Genomic DNA, 21,877 nt, shown 5'->3' with positions numbered 1-21,877 from the left:
ACCCCATCCTCAGTCTCGCCCTGCCTCCCCCTGCGCCCCTTCCTGGTGCCTCAGGCGCATGCGCATTCGCTCGGTGGGAGGCGAGTGAGTGCGCACGCTCCGGGCACCGTCTCGCGTCCATCTCCGCCCCTTTTCCCTTCGAGGAGGCAGCCTCAAGCTGATGCGCACGCGTCGGGGCGAGGGGCGGGTCCCGGCGCGGCTCCCCCAGGTGGTGGCTCTCGCGAGAGGCCGGCCGGCGATCTCGTAGCTCCCCCTCCCCTCCCTACGCCTCCCGGGCTTCTGCTGCAGCGTCAGCCCCTGTCCGGCTTCGGTGGCTGCGGCGGCCCCGATCCCGCGGCTTCAGCCCCGGCGACCTTTGGGGCCCCTCGGCCCAGATCCGCAGGACCGCCCATCCTCGTCGCCTCGGCGCCGGCCTAGGCCGCGGCCGCAGCCCCGGGCTCGCGTTGGTACCGCCCGCTCCCGGCCCGCCCCCTATGGGCCCCGGCTAGAGGTGCCGCCGCCGCCGCCGCCGGCCCGCGGAGCCCCGATGCTGGCCCGGAGGAAGCCGGTGCTGCCGGCGCTCACCATCAACCCCGCCATCGCCGAGGGTCCGTCCCCCACCAGCGAGGGCGCCTCCGAGTGAGTGGGCCGGGCCGGAGCCGGGGAGAGGACAGGATGTGTGTGTGTGTGTCGGGGGGGGAGGTGTCCCAGAGTCGCGAGGTCTGAGGACAGGGTCGAGGAGAGAAGAGGGGAGAGGCCCCGAGTAGCGAGATCTGGGAAGGGGGGGGGGGTCTCTGAAAGGAGAGGAGAGGGCCCAGGTAAGATCGGAGGAGGGATCTCTGAAGAGGAGAGGAGAGGATGAGGGACTCTGAGTATGATATTGGCGGGAGGGGGTCCCTGAATGGTGAAACTGGGCTCTGGCAGAGTTCTTGCTGGGAGATGATGGTCTGATAGTGAATCTGTCCCTTCGGGGGTAAGACGGGGATATGAGGCCCTACAGAGTGAAGCTCTGGTAGTGATCCTCACCTGAGGGGAGAGGATGGGTCAGGGGTCCCTAGTGGTGAAATCGGAGGAAGGGGGAGGAGTCCCTTAGTAGTGATGTAGAGGGAAGGAAGGGGTCCTTGCATTCTAAGAACGGGGCGCATGGGGTTCCTGAAAGGAGAGGTTGGGGTTGGCAGGGTCCCTGGGAGTGAGCATGGGGTAGGGGGGATCCAAGAAAAGGGGAAGAGGGTGCCTGAGAGATGAGGGAGGGTCTCAGGGAATTTGGGGGGAAGGGAGCCTGAGAAGATTTTGCTAGTGGGGAGAAGAGCTGCTGAACTGGGCCAGAATGGTGAGGCATCCTGACAGGGGCAGAGAGGCTGGAGAAGTGGAGAGGGAGGGGGATTTGGAGGGCCAGAGGTGGGGAGAACTTGGAGCAAGAAAGAAGTCAGGGGGCCTGCTGGGACCCCTGAAAGCAAATGAACAGAGAGATTCTGAATTGAATGGATTAACAAATCCTTGAGGGGCTGGAGAAGTGGTGGTGGTGGTTTGAGGCCACGGAGGGGGATGGGAGGACTTGAGGGGAAAGAAGGGGTCAGAGAAAGAACCTGTGCCTTTGGGGTTACCGGATGGCAGACTTGTCTTCAGAGCACATCCCTGACCTCCCCGCTTCGGTTCTCCATGCTGGAGTGGAGCAGGACCGTCCTAGAAAGCCCTGGCCTGGGTCCGTGTGCCTTGTGCATGGTGTGATCTGTGAGAACCCAGAGGTGATGGGCGAATGGCATTTTGGTGCCTCTTAGGGGACTTGGCCTGCTTGTAACCAAATGAAGGAGGAGGGCCTTGATGCACATGTGTGTGAGTTCACATCTTTCTGTGTCACTGAGGGCAACTCAATGTGGGGACGCATTCCTGATTCACAAAAAATTTCGCTTATTCTAGGGACTTCTCTGGCAGTCCAGTGGTTAAGACCCTGAGCTTCCAATGCAGGAAACACAGGTTCGATCCTTGGTCAGGGAACTAAGATCCCACAAGCAGTGTGGCTCAGCACCCCCCACCCTCCAAAAAAATCCACTTATTCTTACAAGAGAGCTCCTTCATCATAGTTGCGCTCTCTCTTTTTTTCTTAAAATGTGATCTGTGATTTCCACCCCTTCAAAAATTCCCCCAGTAGAAGAAGCCGGCCATTGGAATTCCAGAGTGTTGTTTTGTTTTTTAATAACCACAGTGGAGTTGCCATTAAATGTAAGATGGATTAATCTGCTGACTCCAGAATGCATTTTAGATGTCTGTTGGCAGGCTGAAGACTTTCCAAGGTCTGAGGGTCTGGCCACAAAACCTGCCTCTTCAGTCCTTCAGTGGAGGAGTCGTGGCCCATACATTTACTCCTTTGCCTCCCCTCCTCTGTCCATCACATCCTTCTTCCCCCTTTATCCAGGTCTCGGCTCAGGCGGCCGCTGCCGTGAGCCCAGGCTTTGCAGGCAGACTGGACACAGGTGTCATTCACTCCAGCCTGTGCCACTTGCTTGACTGTGATCCTCAGGCAGATTACCCACCCTCTGAGCCTTCTCCCTCCCTTGTGGGCTGGGGTCTGCAAGAGACTCGCCTCCCAGGAGGATCATGAGAACTCAGCAAACTGGTTAAAGCTCTGGTACCTGCTTGTGATGTGTTACCTACCTCCTAACGACCTCTTCTTGCTACCAGCTCAGGTTGACATCACTCAGCAGCAGGTCATCTTGCTCCACGGTGTCCTTTTGCTCACATCTCTTTAAGTTGTAGGCAAGTCATGATTGATCTTGGGGATTGGAGGGTTCCTGCCAGAACTCCAGTCTGCCCCTTTATCTCCTGCTTGAATCCCCCCACAAGGTCTCCCCGAGCTGGGCGGTCAGCTTTGGCCTAAATGCCCTGGAGACAGACTTCCCTGGATGCCCAGTGGTTAGGGCTCTGAGCTTCCACTGCAGGGGACACAGGTTTGATCCTTGGTTGGGGAACTAAGATCCCATGTGCTGCACAGTGCAGCTGCTAAATAAATTAATAAATTGTATAAATGCCCTGGGGAGTGGTGGCCGGGGGGCCTCTTCTTCTCTAGAGCTGCACTCACTGTGTGGCTAGAGGCCCTGGCCATGCCAGCCCTCGACACATGGTGTGTCCAAATTCAGGGGAGCTGTAAACATAATATGCTTTCCAGATTAGTTCATTTCACCTGATTTTTTTTTAATGTGGCTAGAAAATTTTTAATTGCACACATAGCTTATGTTCTTTTTCTTAAAAAAAAAAAAAAATTTTTGGTTGCATCCGGTCTTAGTTGTGGCACGTGGGATCTTTAGTTGTGGCCTGCAGGCTTAGTTGCTCCATGGCATGTGGGGTCTTAGTTCCCCAACCAGAGATTGAACCCGCATCCCCTGCATTGCAAGGCAGGGGATTCTTGTCCAGGGGATTCTTAACCCCTGGACAACCAGGGACATCCCTGTTCTTCTCTTTTGGGCAGCCCCGAGTTAGTCCTCCTGGGCACTGAGCATTGAGCTGGCGTCCACCTGCCTGTTACAGGGAGCTGCCTTAACTCCAGGAATTGGTTCAAAGTCAAGTCACCAGGGAAAATAGCATACTGTCAACATTTCCTTTGAAAGTTCCCTGAATCACCCAATAAAGTGCCATATATGTGGTTGGTTTTTAATCACCAGGTCTAGAAATGTGTGTGCGTATAAATGCTTAGTGTTTACAGTAGTGCTTGGGATATAATAAGCGCGGGCTGGCGGAACGGAATGCCCTGCATTTGTCCGCACCATTTATAAATTATGCCCCTGTCTTTCCCCATCCAGTGGCTGTGTGTAATCCATTTAAATTAGAGGCACGGGTGTAGCAGCTTCTTATCGTCCTCCCCTGGGTTCTGGTTCCTTGCTCTGAGGCCACTCTGAGTCTCAGTTTGCTCCTCCATCCTCATGAAAAATCCTGGGGACCTCCACTCCCTGACCCCTGGGCTTCTCCCCATGGTTCCTTCATCTCCTTCCCGTGTGGTCCGAGCCTTTGTGTCAGGAAAGAGGCCTCCTGGATCTGATATCTGAGCCATCGACCTACAGCTCATCCCCAAGATCTAACCTTTATGATGTGGTGAGGGGTGGCTGGTTCTCTGGGAGGCTGGCTGTGCGTCTGTGGATTGTCTGTCTTTCCTACCAGATGGTAGGCTCCTGAAGCACAAGAGTCAAGTCTGATTCACCTGCTGGCCCCAAACCCCAGGGCCCGGGGTGCAGTGGTGGCTCAGTGACCCTGGCTCAGACCGAGTCATCTCCTGGTGGCTCCCACACTCTCGCTCACCCTTGCCCTCGGGGTCTCTGCAGAGCACACCTGGTGGACCTCCAGAAGAAGCTGGAGGAGCTAGAGCTCGATGAGCAGCAGAAGAAGCGGCTGGAAGCCTTCCTTACCCAGAAGGCCAAGGTTGGCGAGCTCAAGGACGATGACTTCGAACGGATCTCCGAGCTGGGAGCTGGCAATGGTGGAGTGGTCACCAAGGTCCAGCACAGACCTTCGGGCCTCATCATGGCCAGAAAGGTGAGCCGCAGCTGGCAGTAGGGCTCTGTGGGCGCCGTCCCTGTGCTTTGTGGGTGCCGGTGGTCAGCGGTCCAGGCAGGCTCCCTGGAGATGGGAGGGAAGGTTGAAGGGTGCAGGTGTCTGCTTTCTGATTGGCTCCTAGGCTCAGAGGCCCCACCCCCCCAGCTTGGGTTCTAATTAGATTGTGGCAATGCAGGCCTGCCTCCTGCAGCTCCTCCTCTAAAACTGCCCTCTGCCTTCCTGGCTATGGCTGCAATTCAGATTCACAGGAATGGACTGGCTTGAGAAAGGAGCAGATGGAAAAGAGGAGAGTCAGGTGCCCTTAGAGCCGGCTGCCTCCTGACATCAGAGCCGGAAGAAAACCCTGCCCACCAAGACCAGCTGCTGGGAGCGACGGTCACCTTTGGGGGATGGGGTCCAAATGACACATGTTAGCCAGTGTTCTTCAGAGAGAGGGAACCACTGGGGACATGGTGGGGAAGAGTGGACACTGGCTCAGGCAGTCATAGGGGCTGGCAGGTGTGAAGTTGGCAGGACAGGCCTGTGGGCTGCAGACCCAGGGAAGAGCCGAATCTGGAGGTGGATCCCCGTCTCTTCTTGGAAGGCCTTCACCTGATTGGATAAGGCCCACCACTTAGAGGGTCATCTGCTTCCTTGAGAATCTGATGATTCCTGTGTTAAATCACATCTAAAAATACCTCCACAGTGACGTCTAGATGGGTGCCTGACCCAACAACTGGGTGCCGTGGCCTTACCATGGGGTCATGTGAAGTGACCTTCACCTCCCTGTTCAGTGCAGACCCCGATGCTGAGACGTCCCTCGTTGGGGCTGCTGTGCGGCTGCCCTGCTGGTCTGTGGGGGAGGGTCCCTGAGAGACGTTGGGGGTAGGGAACAGGAGGAGGTCCCCACCAGGGGACAGTGGCTCCTGCACACGTCCCCAGGGCCGTTGTGTTGATGGGTGACTCAGTTCATACAGTCGTCTTCCTTCAGACGTGGAAAGCCCCCTGTTTGGACCCCATCATCTGGACCTCATGATTTCCGAATCGCGTTCTTAGACACTTGACCACCCCATACCCTGGCAACGGGATCTGCACGGGGCCTGCCTTTCCTGGGAGACGTGCACTTAGGGCTTCCGCTGGGGTCTGTCACTTGGCTGTCCCTCTGCCTGCTGAGCTCCTCCCTCCTGAAATGTACAGCCCCTCGTTTTCTATTTCTGTCTGCTTTCCACAGGCCTCCTTTTCCAAACCAGAGCAGCCCCAGAAACCCCTGCTCTACCCGAAGCGCCCCCCACTCCAGGGAGCAGAAGGGCAGCCATGAAATTCAGACAGCAGTGGGGGGTGGGAGGGACTTGGACTCAGAGTGCTCCTCAGGGTCGGAAGGGTCTTCAGGCTGACCAGGACTCTTCCAGGTGGTAGCTAACCTGACTTATGTAAGAGAGTTTGTCTACAGCTTCCTTAAAGCCTGTGAAGTGGGGCTTCAGAGTTTAAAGTTGGAGAGATGGGCAGGTGTAGTCTAGCTAGGAGCCCTGCCCCATGTATGTCTTTGCCCCAGCTTTGACTCTCACCTCAGTCACAGATTCTCTTTGCTGTTTTTGCAACTTTCCTGAGCTTCTATAATCCTTTGAAAATAAAAACTTTGGAGGGGAAGGGACTCCCCTTAGCAGTCCAGTGGTTAGGACTTGGCACTTTCATTGCCAGGGCCAGGGTTCGATCCCTTGTTGGGAAACTGAGTCCAAAAAAAGAAAGAAAAAAAGAAGGGTCCAAAAACTGAGGGGAGTGGATCTCAGATTTTGTTCCGCATCAGGCGTGATCTCCTCTGGTTGCCTGTGGCCTGTGCAGCCACGCACCCAGGGTCACACAGTTAGGGAGACCTTTCCCGGTGGCCCTGGAGCCCTCAACCGGTCTGTGGGGGTCCAGAGCTCCTGGAGAGCCAGTTCACCCCAAAGGCCTGTTTGCCAGTATCCAGCCAAGGACACAGGTGGGGAAATGGACATGACACAGTGGTTTTTGAGGCTCAATGACCTCCTTCCTCCACTACCCTTGGTGGAATTCTGAGTTCCCAGGAAGCTGAGTCTGAATTCCACGCATTCCAAGGGTGTGAGCTTATCAGATGGCCCAGGTGTGAGGGTGAAGGTGGGGTTGGCTGGCAGGATCAGCAGGGATCCTGCTTTGGGCTGTGGTCCTTCCTGGCCCTCTGATGGGCAGGGCAGTATCCTGACCAGTCCCACAAGACCCAAGGGAGCTGGTCTCCAAATGTTCTCTGGACTCCAGAGTGGCATCCTTACTCCTCTTGCATCCTTGTGAGAGCCCCAGGCTCGAGTCCCGGGAGTGTGTTGCGCCCACGTGGCTCTCCTGACTTCCTGTGCTCCCAGCAAAGGAATGTGTGTTCAGCCTCTGTGTGTGTTCCTCCCCTCAGCCCCTCTGGCTTTAAGAACGGAGGTTACAGGCCTACCCAAGGCCACGTCCCAACACTGGCCCCCTTCTTTGGAGTGATGGCCCTGAGTCAAAGCTGGCACAAAACCTCAGTGTGCACTCCTGTGCCTGTAGACCAGCAGCTCTGTTCTACTGAGGACCTGAGGCTGAGCTGGTCGGTGTCTGGCTTGGGCTTGAATCCTCTTGGGTCTGTTCTTTGCAGTTGACCTAGTCTGTGGGCATGAGCTGGGTGTCCCCTCACAAGAGAGAACCATCCTGCTGGGGGTGGCCGTGGGAAGGCACGCTGTCCAAGGGCCTGCAACCAGAGCTCGGCTCTGCAGGCAACCTTCAAGTAGGGGTGGGAGGTTTTGCCTGGGGGCCTCGTGGGTACCAGGCACCGTGTTGCCAGAGTCTTCCACAGTTCTCCAGGTTTTGAGGGGCATTCATGTGGGTCCCACACATACACTGTGCCCCCTGAACTTGGCCCACACCCCTCCAACAGGCAGCTCTCTGTCCTTCCACCTGGCACTCCCACCTTCCCTTGTCCACCTGGCTGAGTCCCACCCATCCTCTGAGGCCTGGCTTCAGTGTCACCAGAATCCTGGGTCCCACCTGTCTGATTCCTCTATCAGCACCTCTACCACCTGGGGTTGCTCTGCCTGTGTCTCGCCCATTCCCGGTGGCGTGTCCCCTCCAAGCAGGACCTTCTCTGCTGTCTGCTCATCACCGGCCCTGCGTGTAATCAGCTCCACAGAAATGTCTTGAATTGGCCACTTTCAGATACCTGGGCTCTGGCTCTGCCTCTGACAGGGGTGGGTGGGAATTATACCGTTTCCTTGTGGTATCACGATGGCTTGGGCACCTGGGACTCTGAGGAGCCAGGTCAAGGATCCAAAGCCTGGCTCTGTCCCACCATGCGGGGAATCTTGGCTTCCTTGGGGTTTGTAGCTGGGCATTACTCTGGGCCCTTTGTCAGCTGTCTTCTGCATCTCTAGGTGGTCATTTCCTTCCTCATCTTTCCAAGTACTGTGATGGATTTGGTGACAAGCCTTTCTGTCGACTTGGACTCAAGGGGATGGGGAGCCAGGCTCCCAGGGGGGCAGCAGAAGGCTCTTTGTGGTCTCTCGGCTGGCAGGGGAAGGGGAACCCACCCCAATGAGGGGCAGTGGTGAAGCACTGGCACTGCTGGGTCTGCTCCTGGATGGGTGACACTGCACAATTTGATTCACAGAGCTCCCCCTGTAACCAAGTGGACAGTGTTGCCTCTGATGATACTTTTTTTTAAACCGCTTTAATGAGATGTAATTCACCTACCATACAATTGAGCCTTTTAGAGTATTTAACTCAGTGATTTTTAGTATATTCGTGGAGCTGTACATCCATCACCATCATCAATTTGAGAACATTTTCATTACCCCAAGATGCATTCCATCCCCATGAACAGTCACTCCCCTGCCCCACCCTCAGGCCCTGGCAACCAGAGACCCGCTCTCTGTGACTGAGGGTCAGCCTGTTCTGGATGTTTCCCATTAATGGAATCACCCCCTGTGTGTCCTTCTGTGTCTGCTCCTCTCACTTAGCGTTATGTTCTCAGGCCGCATTCACGTGGTAGCAAGTGTCGGGGCTTCTCTCCTCATCATGGCTTAGTGATGCTCGCAAGCGTGGAGGGACAGCATCCTCGGCCTGTCCCTCCTTCAGTTGATTCAGGGCGTACAGGTTGCTCCCATCTTCCAGATTCTGTGAACATTCCTGTTCAAGTCTGCACTTGGGTGTGCGTCCTCAGCGCCCAGGTAGGTGGATGACCCCTCCTTTCCCACCCCTTCAGCGGTGCAGCCCTGACCCCGCCCCCCTCTCTCCCGCAGCTGATCCACCTGGAGATCAAGCCGGCCATCCGGAACCAGATCATCCGAGAGCTACAGGTGCTGCACGAGTGCAACTCCCCATACATTGTGGGCTTCTACGGGGCCTTCTACAGCGACGGCGAGATCAGCATCTGCATGGAGCACATGGTGAGCCCGCCCCCTTCCCCCACCCCCCCGAGCCCTGGCCTGTTCCGGGGGGCCTAGCGCAGGTGGGGAGGCGGTGCAGCTGTGTACACACTGCACATAGCCTCCTTCATTTCTTAAGCACCACATAGCCTCCTCTCCATTTTGCTTTCTCCCTGGATCCATGGGAGACACTGCTCTCTGTGGGCTCAGAGCTGGCCCTATCTTGTTCCCTCCGTTGGTCATCCCGGTGTCCATGTGCACCCATTGGGTAATTTATGAAGCACTGTTGCTGGACACTGAGGTTGTTCCCAGTCCCTGCCGCGTTATGAATAATGCTACGTTGAAAGTCCTTGCACCTGGGACTTCCCTGGTGGTCGAGTGGTGAAGACTCTGCGCATCCACTGCAGGGGACACGAGTTCAATCCCCAGTCAGGGAACTAAGATCCCACATGCTGTGTGGTGCAGCCAAAAAAAAAAAAAACCAGGAAAGTCTGTGAACCTAAGCAGGCCCACCTGGGGAGGGCTGCTTGAAGAAATGCTTGACTGCTCCTTCCCACATGCCCTCTAGCCAAAGTGCGTGTCCTGGGACACAGTTCTGGACCCCCAGCTCAGGCCTGTGGGGACCAGGCCTCTGCAGTGGAGGTGGGCGTCCATCTCCTTTAAACCACGACTGATTCCTATGCGCCCTGTCATTAAGGAACTCTGGTCTCAAGGCTCAGAAATGGGTGGGATTGAATGTCATGAAAGCAGAAGTGGTCAGAGCTGAAGGCCCCTGGAGGAAACATTGCCGGCCCTCTGCCACCCGCCCTCGGCAGGTAGAGCCCTGCCCGAGCCCAGCTGTCCAGGCCCCAGCCCTTGGGGGCCCTTGCAAAACCAGGATGCAATGTGGCTTTCAGCAGGCAGCTTCTGTTACACCCAGCCTCCAGCACACTGTCCTCTCTGATGGTTTTGTAATAAAGGCAGGAAATGAATTTGAGCAAGAGCCCACCAGGAATGCTTGTGAGCCACAGGGAGGGTTCCCCCAACAGCTGCTTTGCCCCCACCTGGCAGTGCCCAATGGGTGCCCTTTCCTCACTGGGGAGAAGGCGGTCATATCTGCCCATCCACCTGGCCACCTCCTTGCAGATGAGAGTCAGGCAGAGTCAGGGCGAGAAATGGACATGAGGTCACTCTGGTCTGAGGGGGCCTCTGCTGTATTGTAATGAACCCCCCACTCCCACCCCCACCTCTCTCCTTCTTCCCTCCCCACCTCCACCTCCTCTGTGTTTTTGGCCACAGCACATAGGCATAGCACGTGCAATCTTAGTTCCCCTACCAGGGATCAAACCTGCACTCCCCACTTTGGAAGCATGGGGTCATTAAGACGCTGTGAAACCACCAGGGACGTCCCCCTACCTCCTCTTCAGCCACCCCCACCCCTGCTCCCTGGATATCTTGAGTCAGGAGGCTCCTCTCTCCTGGCAGAGGAGAGGCAGCGTCCCAGCCCTGCCCCTCCTCTTCCCTCTCCACTCTCAGTGGGTGTGAAGCATCAATTCCTGTGAGGCTCCTTCCTGGAGCACACATGATGCTGGGGAGATGCTGGATTCTCTTTGCTTGCTGGGCTTGTGCTTTAAGCTCCTGGTTGGGCTCTTCTGGTTCACTTTCATAGCAAGCATAAGAAGTGGACACGTAGGTCACATGTAAACTCCAAGACATGGGCTTCAGTGTGGCCTGCGCACCCTGCTTTCTGCTAACAGGTGAGGGCCCACAGAGCTGTGCCTTAGGGAGGGGGCACTCTGGGCGGGGAGGGTGTGAGGAAGGACAAGACAACAGGAAGCGGTGAGAGAACCCGAACTAGTCATGCCCTTGGGATCCTACACTTAGTGGTGACGGGGCACTCGCAGTCCCCCCACCTCCCTTCGCGGGACTCTGGAAGAATGTCACACTGTGTCTGTCCGAGGGGGTGAGGATGAGGCAAGGTTTTGCCTGTACGCAGGGTCCTGCTCTTTGGTTCTCCGCTCCCACTGGAGAGCTTCCAGCTCTAGCTTGTGGGAAAAGCCCCCCGGCTGTGATGAGCAGCCTCAATTCAGCCCAGAAGGAGAAACTCACCTGCCAGTGCGGAAAACAGCAGAATTCGCAGCTGCCCCGGCACCCAGACCTGTTCCTAGGGGAAGCAAGGGCCTGGACCAGTGGACAGTGGTGTCTCGGGGCCGCAGCGGCCAGGGAGCAGCTGACAGACAGCTCAGAGGCACCTCTTGGTATTTCTTGGCCTGCAGTCAAATCTACCAAAGAATGCAGTCCCTTTTCTACAATAATGAAAAATCAGATGCGTCCTTCAGCAAAGGGGAGGTAAAGAATGACAGCAGGCAACTTCCCAGGGGAGAATCGAAACCCACAGTTACGCTCCAGAGAAGCAGACCTCCAGGAGAAGTGTGCGTCATACGAACCCACGGATGAATGGACAGACAGACAGGCTGAAAACGCAGTCTTCTTCTGTGCACATGGATGTGTATACAGGAGCATGGAAGAATCTGGAAGAAAATAAGTCACACTTCGGGAAGGCTGGTGGAATTGCTGGGAGATGAGGGTGCAGTTCATCTGCGTTTGAATTTTTAAGAGGAATGTATCAGGTTGCTTTGGAGATCCAGTGGTTACGAATCCACCTGCCAGTGCAGGGGACACGGGTTCAATCCCTGGTCCGGGAAGAGTCCACACGCCCTGGAGCAGCTAAGCCTGTGAGCCGCGACTACTGAGCCCACGCTCTAGAGCCTGTGCTCCACCCCCAGGAGAGGCCGCCGCAGTGAGAAGCTCTCACGTGGCAACAAAGACCCAGGGCAGCCAAAAACAAATTTTAAAAAACCTTAAAAAAAATGGTACTAAAAGAAACATGTATTCGTGTGCTCCCTTCTCAATGAGCAGAGGGCTTTGGGATGCTCAGAGGACACAGGGGCAAACTGAAAGCTCGCAGTCATGCATAAGGAGTAAGACCCGGGCTCAGAGGGAGCTTGCTGTGGGGCCTCTCAAGCCACATCCTGTCCAGTGTCTCCTCAGCTGTGGACCAGGGCTCTCCACTGGGCGACATGGGGGCCCTTCATGGTTGTCATAGCCAGGGAGATGCTTCTGGGGGGCAGGGACGCTGCCCATGGTGCCCAGGATGGCCCCTTACATAGAATGGTGCCTCTCCTGCCTCCATCTCCTCACGAATGTTCTCCCTGAACACCAACCCACAGACGTATCACAGCCCTCCAGATAAAACATTCCTTTAAGGTTGAGAAAATGAGAAGAAGGGCTTCCCTGGCGGTCCAACGGTTAAGAGTCTGCCTGTGAGTATGAGGGAACACAGGTTCCATCCCTAGTCCGGGAAGATCCCACATGCCATGGAGCAACTGAGCCCGTACCCAACAACTACTGAGCCTGTGCTCGAAAGCCCATGCTCCACGACAAGAGAAGCCACCACAATGAGAAGCCCTGCACACTACAACGAAGAAAAGCCCCTGCTTGCCGCAACTAAACAAAGCCCAAGTGTAGCAGTGAAGACCCAGCACAGGCAAAAATAAACAGATAAATAGTTTTTTGGTTTTTTTTTTAATGAGAAGAAAAGGAATTCCCATCTCACCAAGCATGTAGAATGGGGCTGGGCCGGCAGCCTGTCTGCTGGGTGCACCAGGCCGCCTGGTCCCGTGGGTTCCTCTCCAGCCACACCCACTGTGGGCGCATGCACAGCCACTCGCCCTCAGTCTGGGGCAAGTCCATAGAGCCTGCATGGATTCCCAAAGTGTCAGAGGGCCTGGGGTCTTCCAGAACTCTCAGCACAGCCCTTCTCACCAGACACAGTGGGGACAGAGTGCTAGGAAGAGGGACTAGGTGTCCCCGCGGCTGCAGGCTGCTTCTCCACTCCCCAGCTAAGTGAGAGGCCTCCTGGGGCAGCAGGTGGCCACAGGGGCCCTGGAGCAGGGAAGAGAGAAAACAGGCTGTCCTCCCAGCCTCGAGTTCCCATTTCAACCACCTCTCCCAGCATCCCACAGGTCCAGCTCTGGCTGCCAAACAACCTAGGGGGTTTTCTGCATGGCCAAGAGGTGCTGTGGGCTAGTCGGCGACCCCTGGGGTTGTGGTCTCCACGTTTGCTCAAGACCTTGCACAAGACACTGGGTTTCTGTCGTTTCCTCATTAGTGTATGGATTTGGGTCCCCGCCCAGGTCGGGGAACCGACTAGGGTGACCTGTGTCAGGTCCTTTGCTGGACATCCCAGGAGCAGGACAGAGAGCAGTTAGTGTTGCTTGCTCCCCTTCCCCTGTGCCCCTCAGCCATCAGGCCTTCCTGGCAGAGCCGGGGAGGCTTTGGCCAGGGAGCAGTGAGGGAACCCATGGGCTTGGCCTCCCTTCTGCACTGGACATTTGCAGCTGGCACCCCTGTGGTCTCACTCCCCTTTCCGTGGCCATGGCCGGTTTGCTGGAAGGGTACCCAGGCCCCAGAGCTGCGAGTCCACTCAGGTACACTCTCTGGTGCTCCGGCTGTGAGCTCGACCTCTAGCCCGTGGAGCACTGGCCTCTGTGGCTCTGCTCCGCCTGCTGCTACCTGGCAGCCTCGGGAAGGTTGAGTCCTGTTGTCCAGCCAGGCCCTGGGTTTCAGGAAGCTCAGCCGCGTGGGAACACGGTGGCAGCCTTTCCGCTTCTGGAGTCCCTGAAGCAGTGGGAGTCCCTGTCTTGGGCCCACGGGTTGCCTCTGGCTGTGGTCTGGCCTCTTTCCTGCGGACGCGAGTGAGCACCCGCTCACCAGGAGCCTGGGAAGTGGTTTGTTTTCCAGCCTGCTGCTCTGGTGTCCCGAGGCCCTGGCCTGGCAATGGCTCATTGCAGCTCACCTCTCCCCTGTGCTGTCCCCAGGATGGCGGCTCCCTGGACCAGGTGTTGAAAGAAGCCAAGAGAATCCCAGAAGAGATCCTGGGCAAGGTCAGCATTGCGGTAAGTGTGTAGGCACGTGCCTGGCCCTGCACTCTTGGGGTTCATTACTGCTCCTCCCCACTTCCAGGTGACCAGGCTTCAAGGAGCCCCTGGAAGCCAGTGGTGGGCATCAATGTGGCCCCCTTCAAAGAGGCAGAGGTGCCATTGCCAGCCTCCACCAGCTGTGTGCCTTAGTGGGCCAGGCCCCTTTGCCCATGAAGTGGGGTAATGCTCCCCAGCCCATGCAGGCCTTGGGCAGGGGGAGGGGACGCTGTGACCCCAGACACGTGGTGTCCCACGGTGCTGTCATTGTTGACTGTGGCCTCGCTGACTCGGTAAAACAGCCTCTCCATCCTTCACCCTATCAGCCTGGGAAGCCTGAGCACAGTCCCAAAAGCAAAGGGCTTAGCAGAGGATGCCCCTGGGGCTGGGGTGACCTCCAGGGCAGGAGGCTGGCCAGACAGTTATAACCTCAGGCCTTGTCTCAGCTCCCAGGTATCCCAGCCCCTCCTCAGACGAGGAGAGAACATTGCCCACGTCACAGGCGGAGGGCTTTGTGAGAGTCAATGAGGTGGGTGACTGTTCCCACCCCAAGGATGTGGTGACTGTCTCATGGCCACTGTGGCCTGGCCCTGGGGACAGTCCCCCTGATGGCACCCTGTGGCCCCCCTGCAGGTTCTGCGGGGCCTGGCATACCTCCGGGAGAAACACCAGATCATGCACCGAGGTAAGGGGAGGGCACCCCGGCCTTGGGGCGTGCGAGGCGGCAGTGCCCTCACTTCCAGCTCTGCCCCCAGACGTGAAGCCATCCAACATCCTTGTCAACTCCCGGGGGGAGATCAAGCTGTGTGACTTTGGGGTGAGCGGCCAGCTCATCGACTCCATGGCCAACTCCTTCGTGGGCACGCGGTCCTACATGTCTGTGAGTCCTTTCTCGACCCACTGTGCCCCCAGGCTCTTCTGCGGTCCTCCCTGCCACCAACCCCATCAGTGTTTCCCCGATTTCCAGGTTTTCCAGAAGCCTACTCTTCCCTGTTGTGCCATTTCTATCTTTGCTGGGTTTTTCCTCTCCTTTGAATTTCCAGTCTCCTTCATCATCTCACTTGGGTTTCTGTCTCTCTGCCCAGCTCCTCTCCGCTGCTAGTAAAAGTCCAGTTGAGAATCGTCAGTCAATTTCTGAGCCAGGCAACTGGCCCTGCATTATTTTCGTAGCCATCCAGGCGATTTTAAGAGCAAATTATGAGAAGTCAGTCTGGATGGAGTGGAGGGAGGAAACGGAATGGCTTGCTTTCTGTCGCTGGGTCTCTGAAGGGATCCCAGAGTGGGACAAGGGTGCAGGGGGACCCCAGGGTGCCAGTCCCTCCTCATCACCCTCAGGGTGTCTCTCCCTGTCTCCCCGCAGCCGGAGCGGCTACAAGGCACCCACTACTCAGTGCAGTCAGACATCTGGAGCATGGGCCTGTCCCTGGTGGAACTGTCCATCGGAAGGTACCCCATCCCCCCGCCGGACGCCAAGGAGCTGGAGGCCATATTCGGCCGGCCCATGGTTGATGGCGCGGAAGGAGAACCTCCCAGCATCTCGCCACGGCCAAGGCCCCCCGGACGCCCCATCAGCGGTAGGGCTCCAGGCCGGGGCTTCCGGCTTGGATGGGCCCCAGAGCCTGGGGATGGCAGCTGCCTCCCCACGGGCCCCTCTCAGTGCCACCTGTCCCCCTGGGCCGTGCTCCCTGTGGTCAGCAGTCCTCAGATGGTCCTGTGGCTTCTGGGGACAGCACTGCAAGTGTCCCAGACCCTCCCATCTGGGGCCGCTGCACCTGTTGCTGCCAGCTGGCTGCATCGAGAGGCTCAGTCCTTAGCCAAGGCGGGGGTGGGGTAGGGGGGTGGTTTCTCCCACATTTTATCACGAGAACGTTCAAGCATACAGAAAAGCCGAAGGGTTGCCCAGCAAGTAGGCTCGCACCCACCACCTGCCATGGCTGTTCTGTGTCAGGCCCAGCCTTTCGGGGAGTGCAAATTGAAAGGAATTCAACTCAGGGTCTCCTCCAGTGGCTGCTTAGCTTCAGCCCTGTTGCACAGCCCAGTGTGGGCAGGAAGAGCGGTGTCCCGCAGAGGCCTCGTGGTACCTGGACCAGCCACCTGTGAGATTCAGGCTGATGCTTGCACCATATTGAGGGCTGGCTCAGGGTCAGGGTCGAGGTCACAGCTCAGATGGTATAATTAGGCAGTGGCACTTAGGGATCTGTGACTTTATTTTTCTTAAGTCAAGTGACCAGAAAAGAGTTAAGTTTGAGAGCAAAGGACCATGCAGTGGACTGCAGTTGATTGGCTGGTTCCTAACAGCTTTATCGAGATAGAATTCACATAGCAAAGGATCCACTCAATTCAGGCTAATAACGCTGGATTTCTCTACCTTCACAAGGATGTCCGACTACCACCTTATCTGAGTCCAGAGCATCCTTGTCACCTCAGAAGGAACCCCCATCCCTCTCCCCTCCCCTGACAACCAGGAACCCACTGTGGATTGGCGTGTTCAAGACATTTCCCATTAGTGGAATCACACCCTGTGTGTCCTGTGTCTGCTTGGGGTCTGTCCACATCACAAGTGTTGGTGCCTAGCTCCTTTTTTATGGTCACATAATATTCCACTGCGTAGCACCTGTTCGCTGTGGACAGACACTTGCGTCATCAGTTGGTTTTCACAATATTTTCAAGCCCGGACCCTCTGCTTCCCTGCTGCCATGCCCAGACTGCTGGGCTATTGTAACTTCCTCTGAGGGGAGAATCTCCCCCACCCAAATCTGTGTCCCCAGACCGTGGCCCCACCTTTCCCTGCCTGACTCCCAAATGGTGCCCCAACCTTCCAGGCAGGGAGGAGCAGTGGGCTATGCCAGGCCATTCGCCTGTCAGCACCTCCCCCAGCCCGGCCCCAGCCTGAGTGCCCATTTCAGGCCAGGGGACAGAAGGCAAAAGTCCAGCTGCCAAATGCAGGCCTTGCCAGCTGGGTCTAAGACAGGGGTCAGCCACCCCAGCCGGCCACCACTGTGAGCCCACAGGTCTGGGCAAGGTCATACACACAGCTCCCTGCCCACTGCCAGCCCCACCCCCACCCCCGCCAAACACCCTGCCTGCACAGGGAGCAGGGGTTTGGATTTGGGACAGCCCGGATGCAGCCCCATGCCAGATGTATGCCTTGTCAACCAACGTTCCTATTGGTTTCCATGTTTGGGTTTGTTTCCTTTTTCTCATTCACTGGAGGGTCAGGAGAGAGGTTCCTTTCCCAGGAGGGCAGCCGGGCCAGAGAGCCTGCCCTCTGGTTCGGGCCGGGTAGGAGGAGGGTGGTCGGCCTCGTGCTCCACACACTCAGGCCTTGATGCCAGACAGAAGCACAGTGGCCACCTGCCCATCTCACCCGAATTCATTTCTGCCCCGGGCAGGTCACGGGATGGACAGCCGGCCGGCCATGGCGATCTTTGAGCTGCTGGACTACATTGTGAACGAGGTGCGTGCCCAGAGCCCTGCTGGCAGATTCTCCACACCAGCGGGAGTAAGCTATTCCTGTTGGAAGGCGTCCCCCCCAGAAGAGAATTGGACACGTAGACCACAGTGTGTGCGGGAGAGGGGCCGCAGGGAGAGATGGAGACCCTAGTCTTCAATAGGATGTTGTTATGTTACCAGGTGTGAAGACTCGTGGCCTCACTTCTACCTGTGATACATAGACCTACTCTCCCCAAGGGGCTGTTTTCTTATCTTTATAGAGATGAATCCAGAATTGTCACTCTGAGCCCAGGAGCTAAGTGCTAGGGCCCAGGCGCCCTGACACCCGTACCTGCTTCTCTGAGCATCTTGGTGTCTGTGTGTGAGGTCGTGAGTCCTCCCACTTCCTCAGAGAAGGTTCAGGCGTCCCCCTCCCCTCTGGGAGCCCCCAGCCCATGAGAGGGCAGTGCAGATGTCCACTGTACAGATGGGTACATCAGGGCATGAGGAGGGGAACAGCATAGGGCCCAGCAGGAACTGACCCCAGAGCCAGCCCTCTCAGCATGGCCGCATCACTGTGCTGGGCCCTCTGGGACAGACATGGTTTCTGGTAGCCTTGGGGCATTGGGTCGGCTGGGCTTGGCTCTCAAGGTGAGCAGCTCAGAGCAGGTCAGTGATAACAGAGCAGGGCGGGTGGCTCTGGTGACAGCACTTCCTGCACCCAGCAGCGCTGCCCGGGCCCAGCTAGCACGTCCTCCCCTGGAGCTGGAGGACTGGGCTCCTCCAGTTTTCAGGCCCAAACCCCAGCAGCTGCTGCCTCCCTGAGACCCAGACCCTCAGCTCACTCCAGGCACTTCCAGAGGGGCGGGCGGGATGACCCCTCTCCTCTCCAGAACCAGTTGTGATCCCAACACGAGAGCTCTTGAAAGAAAACCTGGGAAGACCCCGACCCAGGTGCAGGGCAGGCAGCAGGGCTCCCAGGGAAGCTGCTGGAGGGAGTGGGATGGTGCCCTCTGCCTCCACGAGAGGTGTCCTGAGGGTCCCCATGGCCGCACGGCTAGGAGGCATCTTTCCCCCTGATTCCCAAACCATCCTTGACTTCTGACTCCCACCTATCTGGTCTGTCCGTCAGCCTCCTCCCAAGCTGCCCAATGCCGTGTTCACCCAGGACTTCCAGGAGTTTGTAAATAAATGGTAAGATGGGGCGGGTGGGGGGAGCAGGCTGCCTGCTTCCTGGGGTGACCGCCAGGGGATTGGGGATGCTAAACAATGGCAGCATCTGGTGGGAGCAGAGCTTACCTGAGAATCAGTCCCCCTCCCAAAGCTGCTGAGTCTCATCCCCACCACCCTGAGTGAAACCAGGCTCTGGAAATCACACAATTTCCGCCCTGCTTTCTGCCAGCAGGCACCCCAGGTTGCTGGCCCTTTAAGCCTGTCACCTCCCAGCTCCCAGGTCAACCTTCCAAGCCTGTTTCAAGGAGGCGGCCCTCTTCGCCCTCTGTGGGTGATGCAGCCTCAAGCCAGCAGACCATGGACCTGGAGGGCTGGTCTGCCAGGTGCCCCGAATGTTTAGACGCACACATGGCAGCCCGGGCTTGCACGTCCCACAGCCAATCTGCAGCTATGGGTGCTGCCATCCCCTACCACCCTGTGAACCTCTCTGTGCCCTGGAAGGCTGTCAGTTTAAAGAACCGCCACGCAGCCCTGAGCTGCCATGAACAACTGCCTTTACATAGTTCTGCTTTTCTGAAGGAAAAACATCCATTTTGACACTTGGACTCCTGAGCTCAGGGTTTTTTATTAGATGTTTAGCTGCGGTTGCTACTAAGCCTCTGAGCAAGCAGCAGCCTGGGGCTTTCCCACCCTCTGTCCCTTTCCCTCTTGTCCTGGCCCCAGGCCGTCACCCTTCCCTCCTGGGCCAGGCGTCCTGCTCTCACACCAAAGGGTGCAATGGGGCCCCTCGCCCCTACGGTCCAGGCGGCCAAGGGCAGAAGGACGCAGGCTCCTCCCCTTGGCACTGACTGCCCGCTTCTCTCTCCCACCTCCTGGGACCCACAGCCTAATTAAGAACCCAGCTGAGCGAGCAGACCTGAAGATGCTCATGGTGAGTGACACCCAGATTTTGAAGATTTGGGGGTCCCTAGCAGGCCCTCCGTGCCCCAAGGGAACACCTGAGTGGGCTCTGATGGTGTGGGCTGGCATGTAGAGGCCGGGTGAGCTGCAGAACCCATGTGGATCTCCCTGGCTCACTGGAGGGTTCCATGCAGACCAGCTGAGTTCCTCCCAGCTCCCTAGGGACAGAAGGGCCCGCGTGCCCAGGGCTAGGGCTCAGAATGACTGGCCTCTGAGGCGTTGGGGGCACTGCTGGGGTACCTGCCTTCCTCTAAACCACACTGCTCGATGTCCTGGAAACCAAGGTGGCCACCAGAACTGACCTTCTACCAGCAGAGCTGCCTGCCGGCCGCAGGTGGCCATCACAGCACCTTCCACCCACGTCTGCTGTGGACATTAGGCCTTCCTCCATTGCCAGGTCTATCTGAGTCACCCCTGATGCTAAGACAGATAGCCCCTTGTTTATATGTTTTGTGTCTCAGAGAGAAAACACTTCCAGGCATTCTAGGTGTCCACAGGGGAGAGAAGCAGCCTCTTGAGGTGGCTGCGATGTGGAAGTGTGAATAACCTAGCCTGATGGGCTTCTGTGCCCTGCCCACACATGCAGGGCCCCCCCCCGCCCAGCCTTCCTCCAGCTCTGCACCTTAGGACCTTTGCACAGGATGGTCCTGATCCTCTGAGGACGTGTCCTGTTGCTCTCCCCAGCTGTGGCCCCTGCTCCAGCACCTTCCCCAGAAAGGTACCCTTTCTGAGCCCACTCCTGTTAGCTGTGGGTCCCAGCTGTAGTTAGTCTGCTGTGACCCCAGTGTGAGCCTGGCCTGGCACACCTTATAGGGTAGGGTCAGCATCAACCTGCTTCTTTCTAGAAGTTTCTTATTGAGTCCAGTGACATGAGTTTCGGGGATGCATGACAAAAGAAGCCCATGTTCATGGTGGAACGTTACAGACCAAGGGAACAGCAGCACAAACTTTGAAACCCCCATGGTCTCCCCCCAACCCAGCTCTGTGCAGTTCACACAGTTCAGGGCCACATCCAGGTCTCTGCCTGGGCGACACCACGCGCTGGGTGGGGCTGACTGCTGTCTTGACCACAGGGACCCTGGTCCCTTGGTTTGTTTTTTTTCACCCAAGCCTGAGCTCCCTTTAGGAAGGTGGGAGTGGTCTTGCCTCCCCAGCTGGTGAAAGAGACAGATGTCCCTTGGGGGCGTAGACTCCCACCCTTCTGAACCAGGGACCTGTGGCAATTCCAAATGGGAAGTGTGACTGTGAGGGTCACTTAAACTGACAGAGGAGGTGCGATCCTGCTCCCCGGCCACATAGGCCCTATTTCCAGGCTCAGGGGCCTCAGCTGGTGGTTGCCACCCGGACAGGACGCACGGGGAACTTGCTGTCCTCACGGAGTCCTGTGGTTCAGATCAGATGTCCTCACGCAGGCAGCCCTGCCCCCTGTGACACGGGGCCACACCTGAGGACATCTGTGTTTGTCGCCCTGGGGGGCTTCTAGTGTCAGGTGAGGGGGGGCCAGGGAGGCTGCTCTACACCCCACTGCAGCACCCAGGGAGCCCCACAGAGGGTCACCCTGGGCTCCAGGGGGCACGGAGCAGCCTGCCCCTTGCCTGAGACCCTGTCCCACGTCGCTGGCCCTGGGGTGGGGGTCCAGTCATCTGTCCAGAGCCGGACTGCTCAGGCCACTCCTTCCCTTTCAGAACCACACCTTCATCAAGCGGTCCGAGGTGGAAGAAGTGGATTTTGCTGGCTGGTTGTGTAAAACACTGCGGCTAAACCAGCCCAGCACGCCCACACGCACCGCCGTGTGACGGTGGTCCTGCTGCCGCCACCAGGCCTTCCCCTCCCCCGCCCCGCCCCTCCTGCCATGCCCTCCAAGGGGACGCACACGTGGCCCTCAGGCCCAGGGAGGCCGATACCGCTGTGCTGTCTTCTCAGATCCTGCTTCCTTAGGTTTAAAGGAAAAAAGAAAAAAAATAGGGAAAGAAAAAGCAAACATGCCAGTCGTGCTTCTTGTTCCTTATCCTTGGGGTCTCGGTCCCCGTCCAGCCGGGGTGGACGCCTCCACCAGGGCAGCCCAACCCCCAGGAGATGGTGACCTTGGGCACTGGCTTTGCTCCTTTCCAAGCTGTGAGGCCTCGGAACGGCCCCCAGAGAGAGGGGGTGCCATCTTGGGGTGGATGTGTGCCCCTTGCCTAGCGTCTGCCCCTTAGAGGTGGTCCTCCCAGCCCAGAAGAACAGTTGGGTCCCCGATGGCTGTCATGGGTTCCCCTCCCCAAGCTGCTCCTGCCTCTGGCCGCACAGCTTGTCCTTGGCAGAACGTGACCTGCCCCCCCAGGAGGTACCCTCCTGTCCCCTCCTGTGCTTCGGGGAGCAGACTCTTCTGACAGCAGCCTGAGCTGACACTCGCTCGGCAGAAAGGAAGCCTTGGGTTTCCAAGCTGTTGTGTGGTTGAAACCCCAGCAGATC

At 57.6% G+C, this 21,877-nt stretch overlaps 1 protein-coding gene across 3 annotated transcripts; it reads left to right on the top strand.

Moving 5' to 3' along the window:
- Positions 1-202: 202 nt before the first annotated feature.
- On the top strand, positions 203-21,404 carry MAP2K2 (mitogen-activated protein kinase kinase 2). Of its 3 annotated transcripts, XM_040241971.1 has the most exons (12): positions 252-618; positions 4,290-4,500; positions 8,775-8,921; positions 13,760-13,837; positions 14,492-14,543; positions 14,614-14,738; positions 15,219-15,432; positions 17,251-17,315; positions 18,423-18,484; positions 19,349-19,394; positions 20,108-20,237; positions 21,109-21,399. In XM_040241971.1, exons 1-11 carry the CDS (start codon positions 527-529, stop codon positions 20,186-20,188), a joined length of 1,173 nt encoding a protein of 390 aa, XP_040097905.1. In that variant the 5' UTR covers positions 252-526; the 3' UTR covers positions 20,189-20,237; positions 21,109-21,399. The 3 variants fall into 3 exon arrangements, with proteins under 3 accessions (XP_040097904.1, XP_040097905.1, XP_040097906.1); XM_040241970.1 differs by lacking the exon at positions 20,108-20,237 and having other exon boundaries at positions 203-618; positions 21,109-21,404; XM_040241972.1 differs by lacking the exons at positions 252-618; positions 4,290-4,500; positions 20,108-20,237 and adding an exon at positions 4,820-8,702 and having other exon boundaries at positions 21,109-21,404.
- The last annotated feature ends 473 nt before the right edge of the window (positions 21,405-21,877 follow it).

This window comes from Oryx dammah, unplaced genomic scaffold, assembly GCF_014754425.2.
Source record: "Oryx dammah isolate SB20612 unplaced genomic scaffold, SCBI_Odam_1.1 HiC_scaffold_5, whole genome shotgun sequence".
Classification (NCBI taxonomy): domain Eukaryota; kingdom Metazoa; phylum Chordata; class Mammalia; order Artiodactyla; family Bovidae; genus Oryx; species Oryx dammah.
The sequence above is the reverse complement of the archived record's forward strand: the minus strand, read 5'-3'. Positions and strand labels throughout refer to the sequence as shown.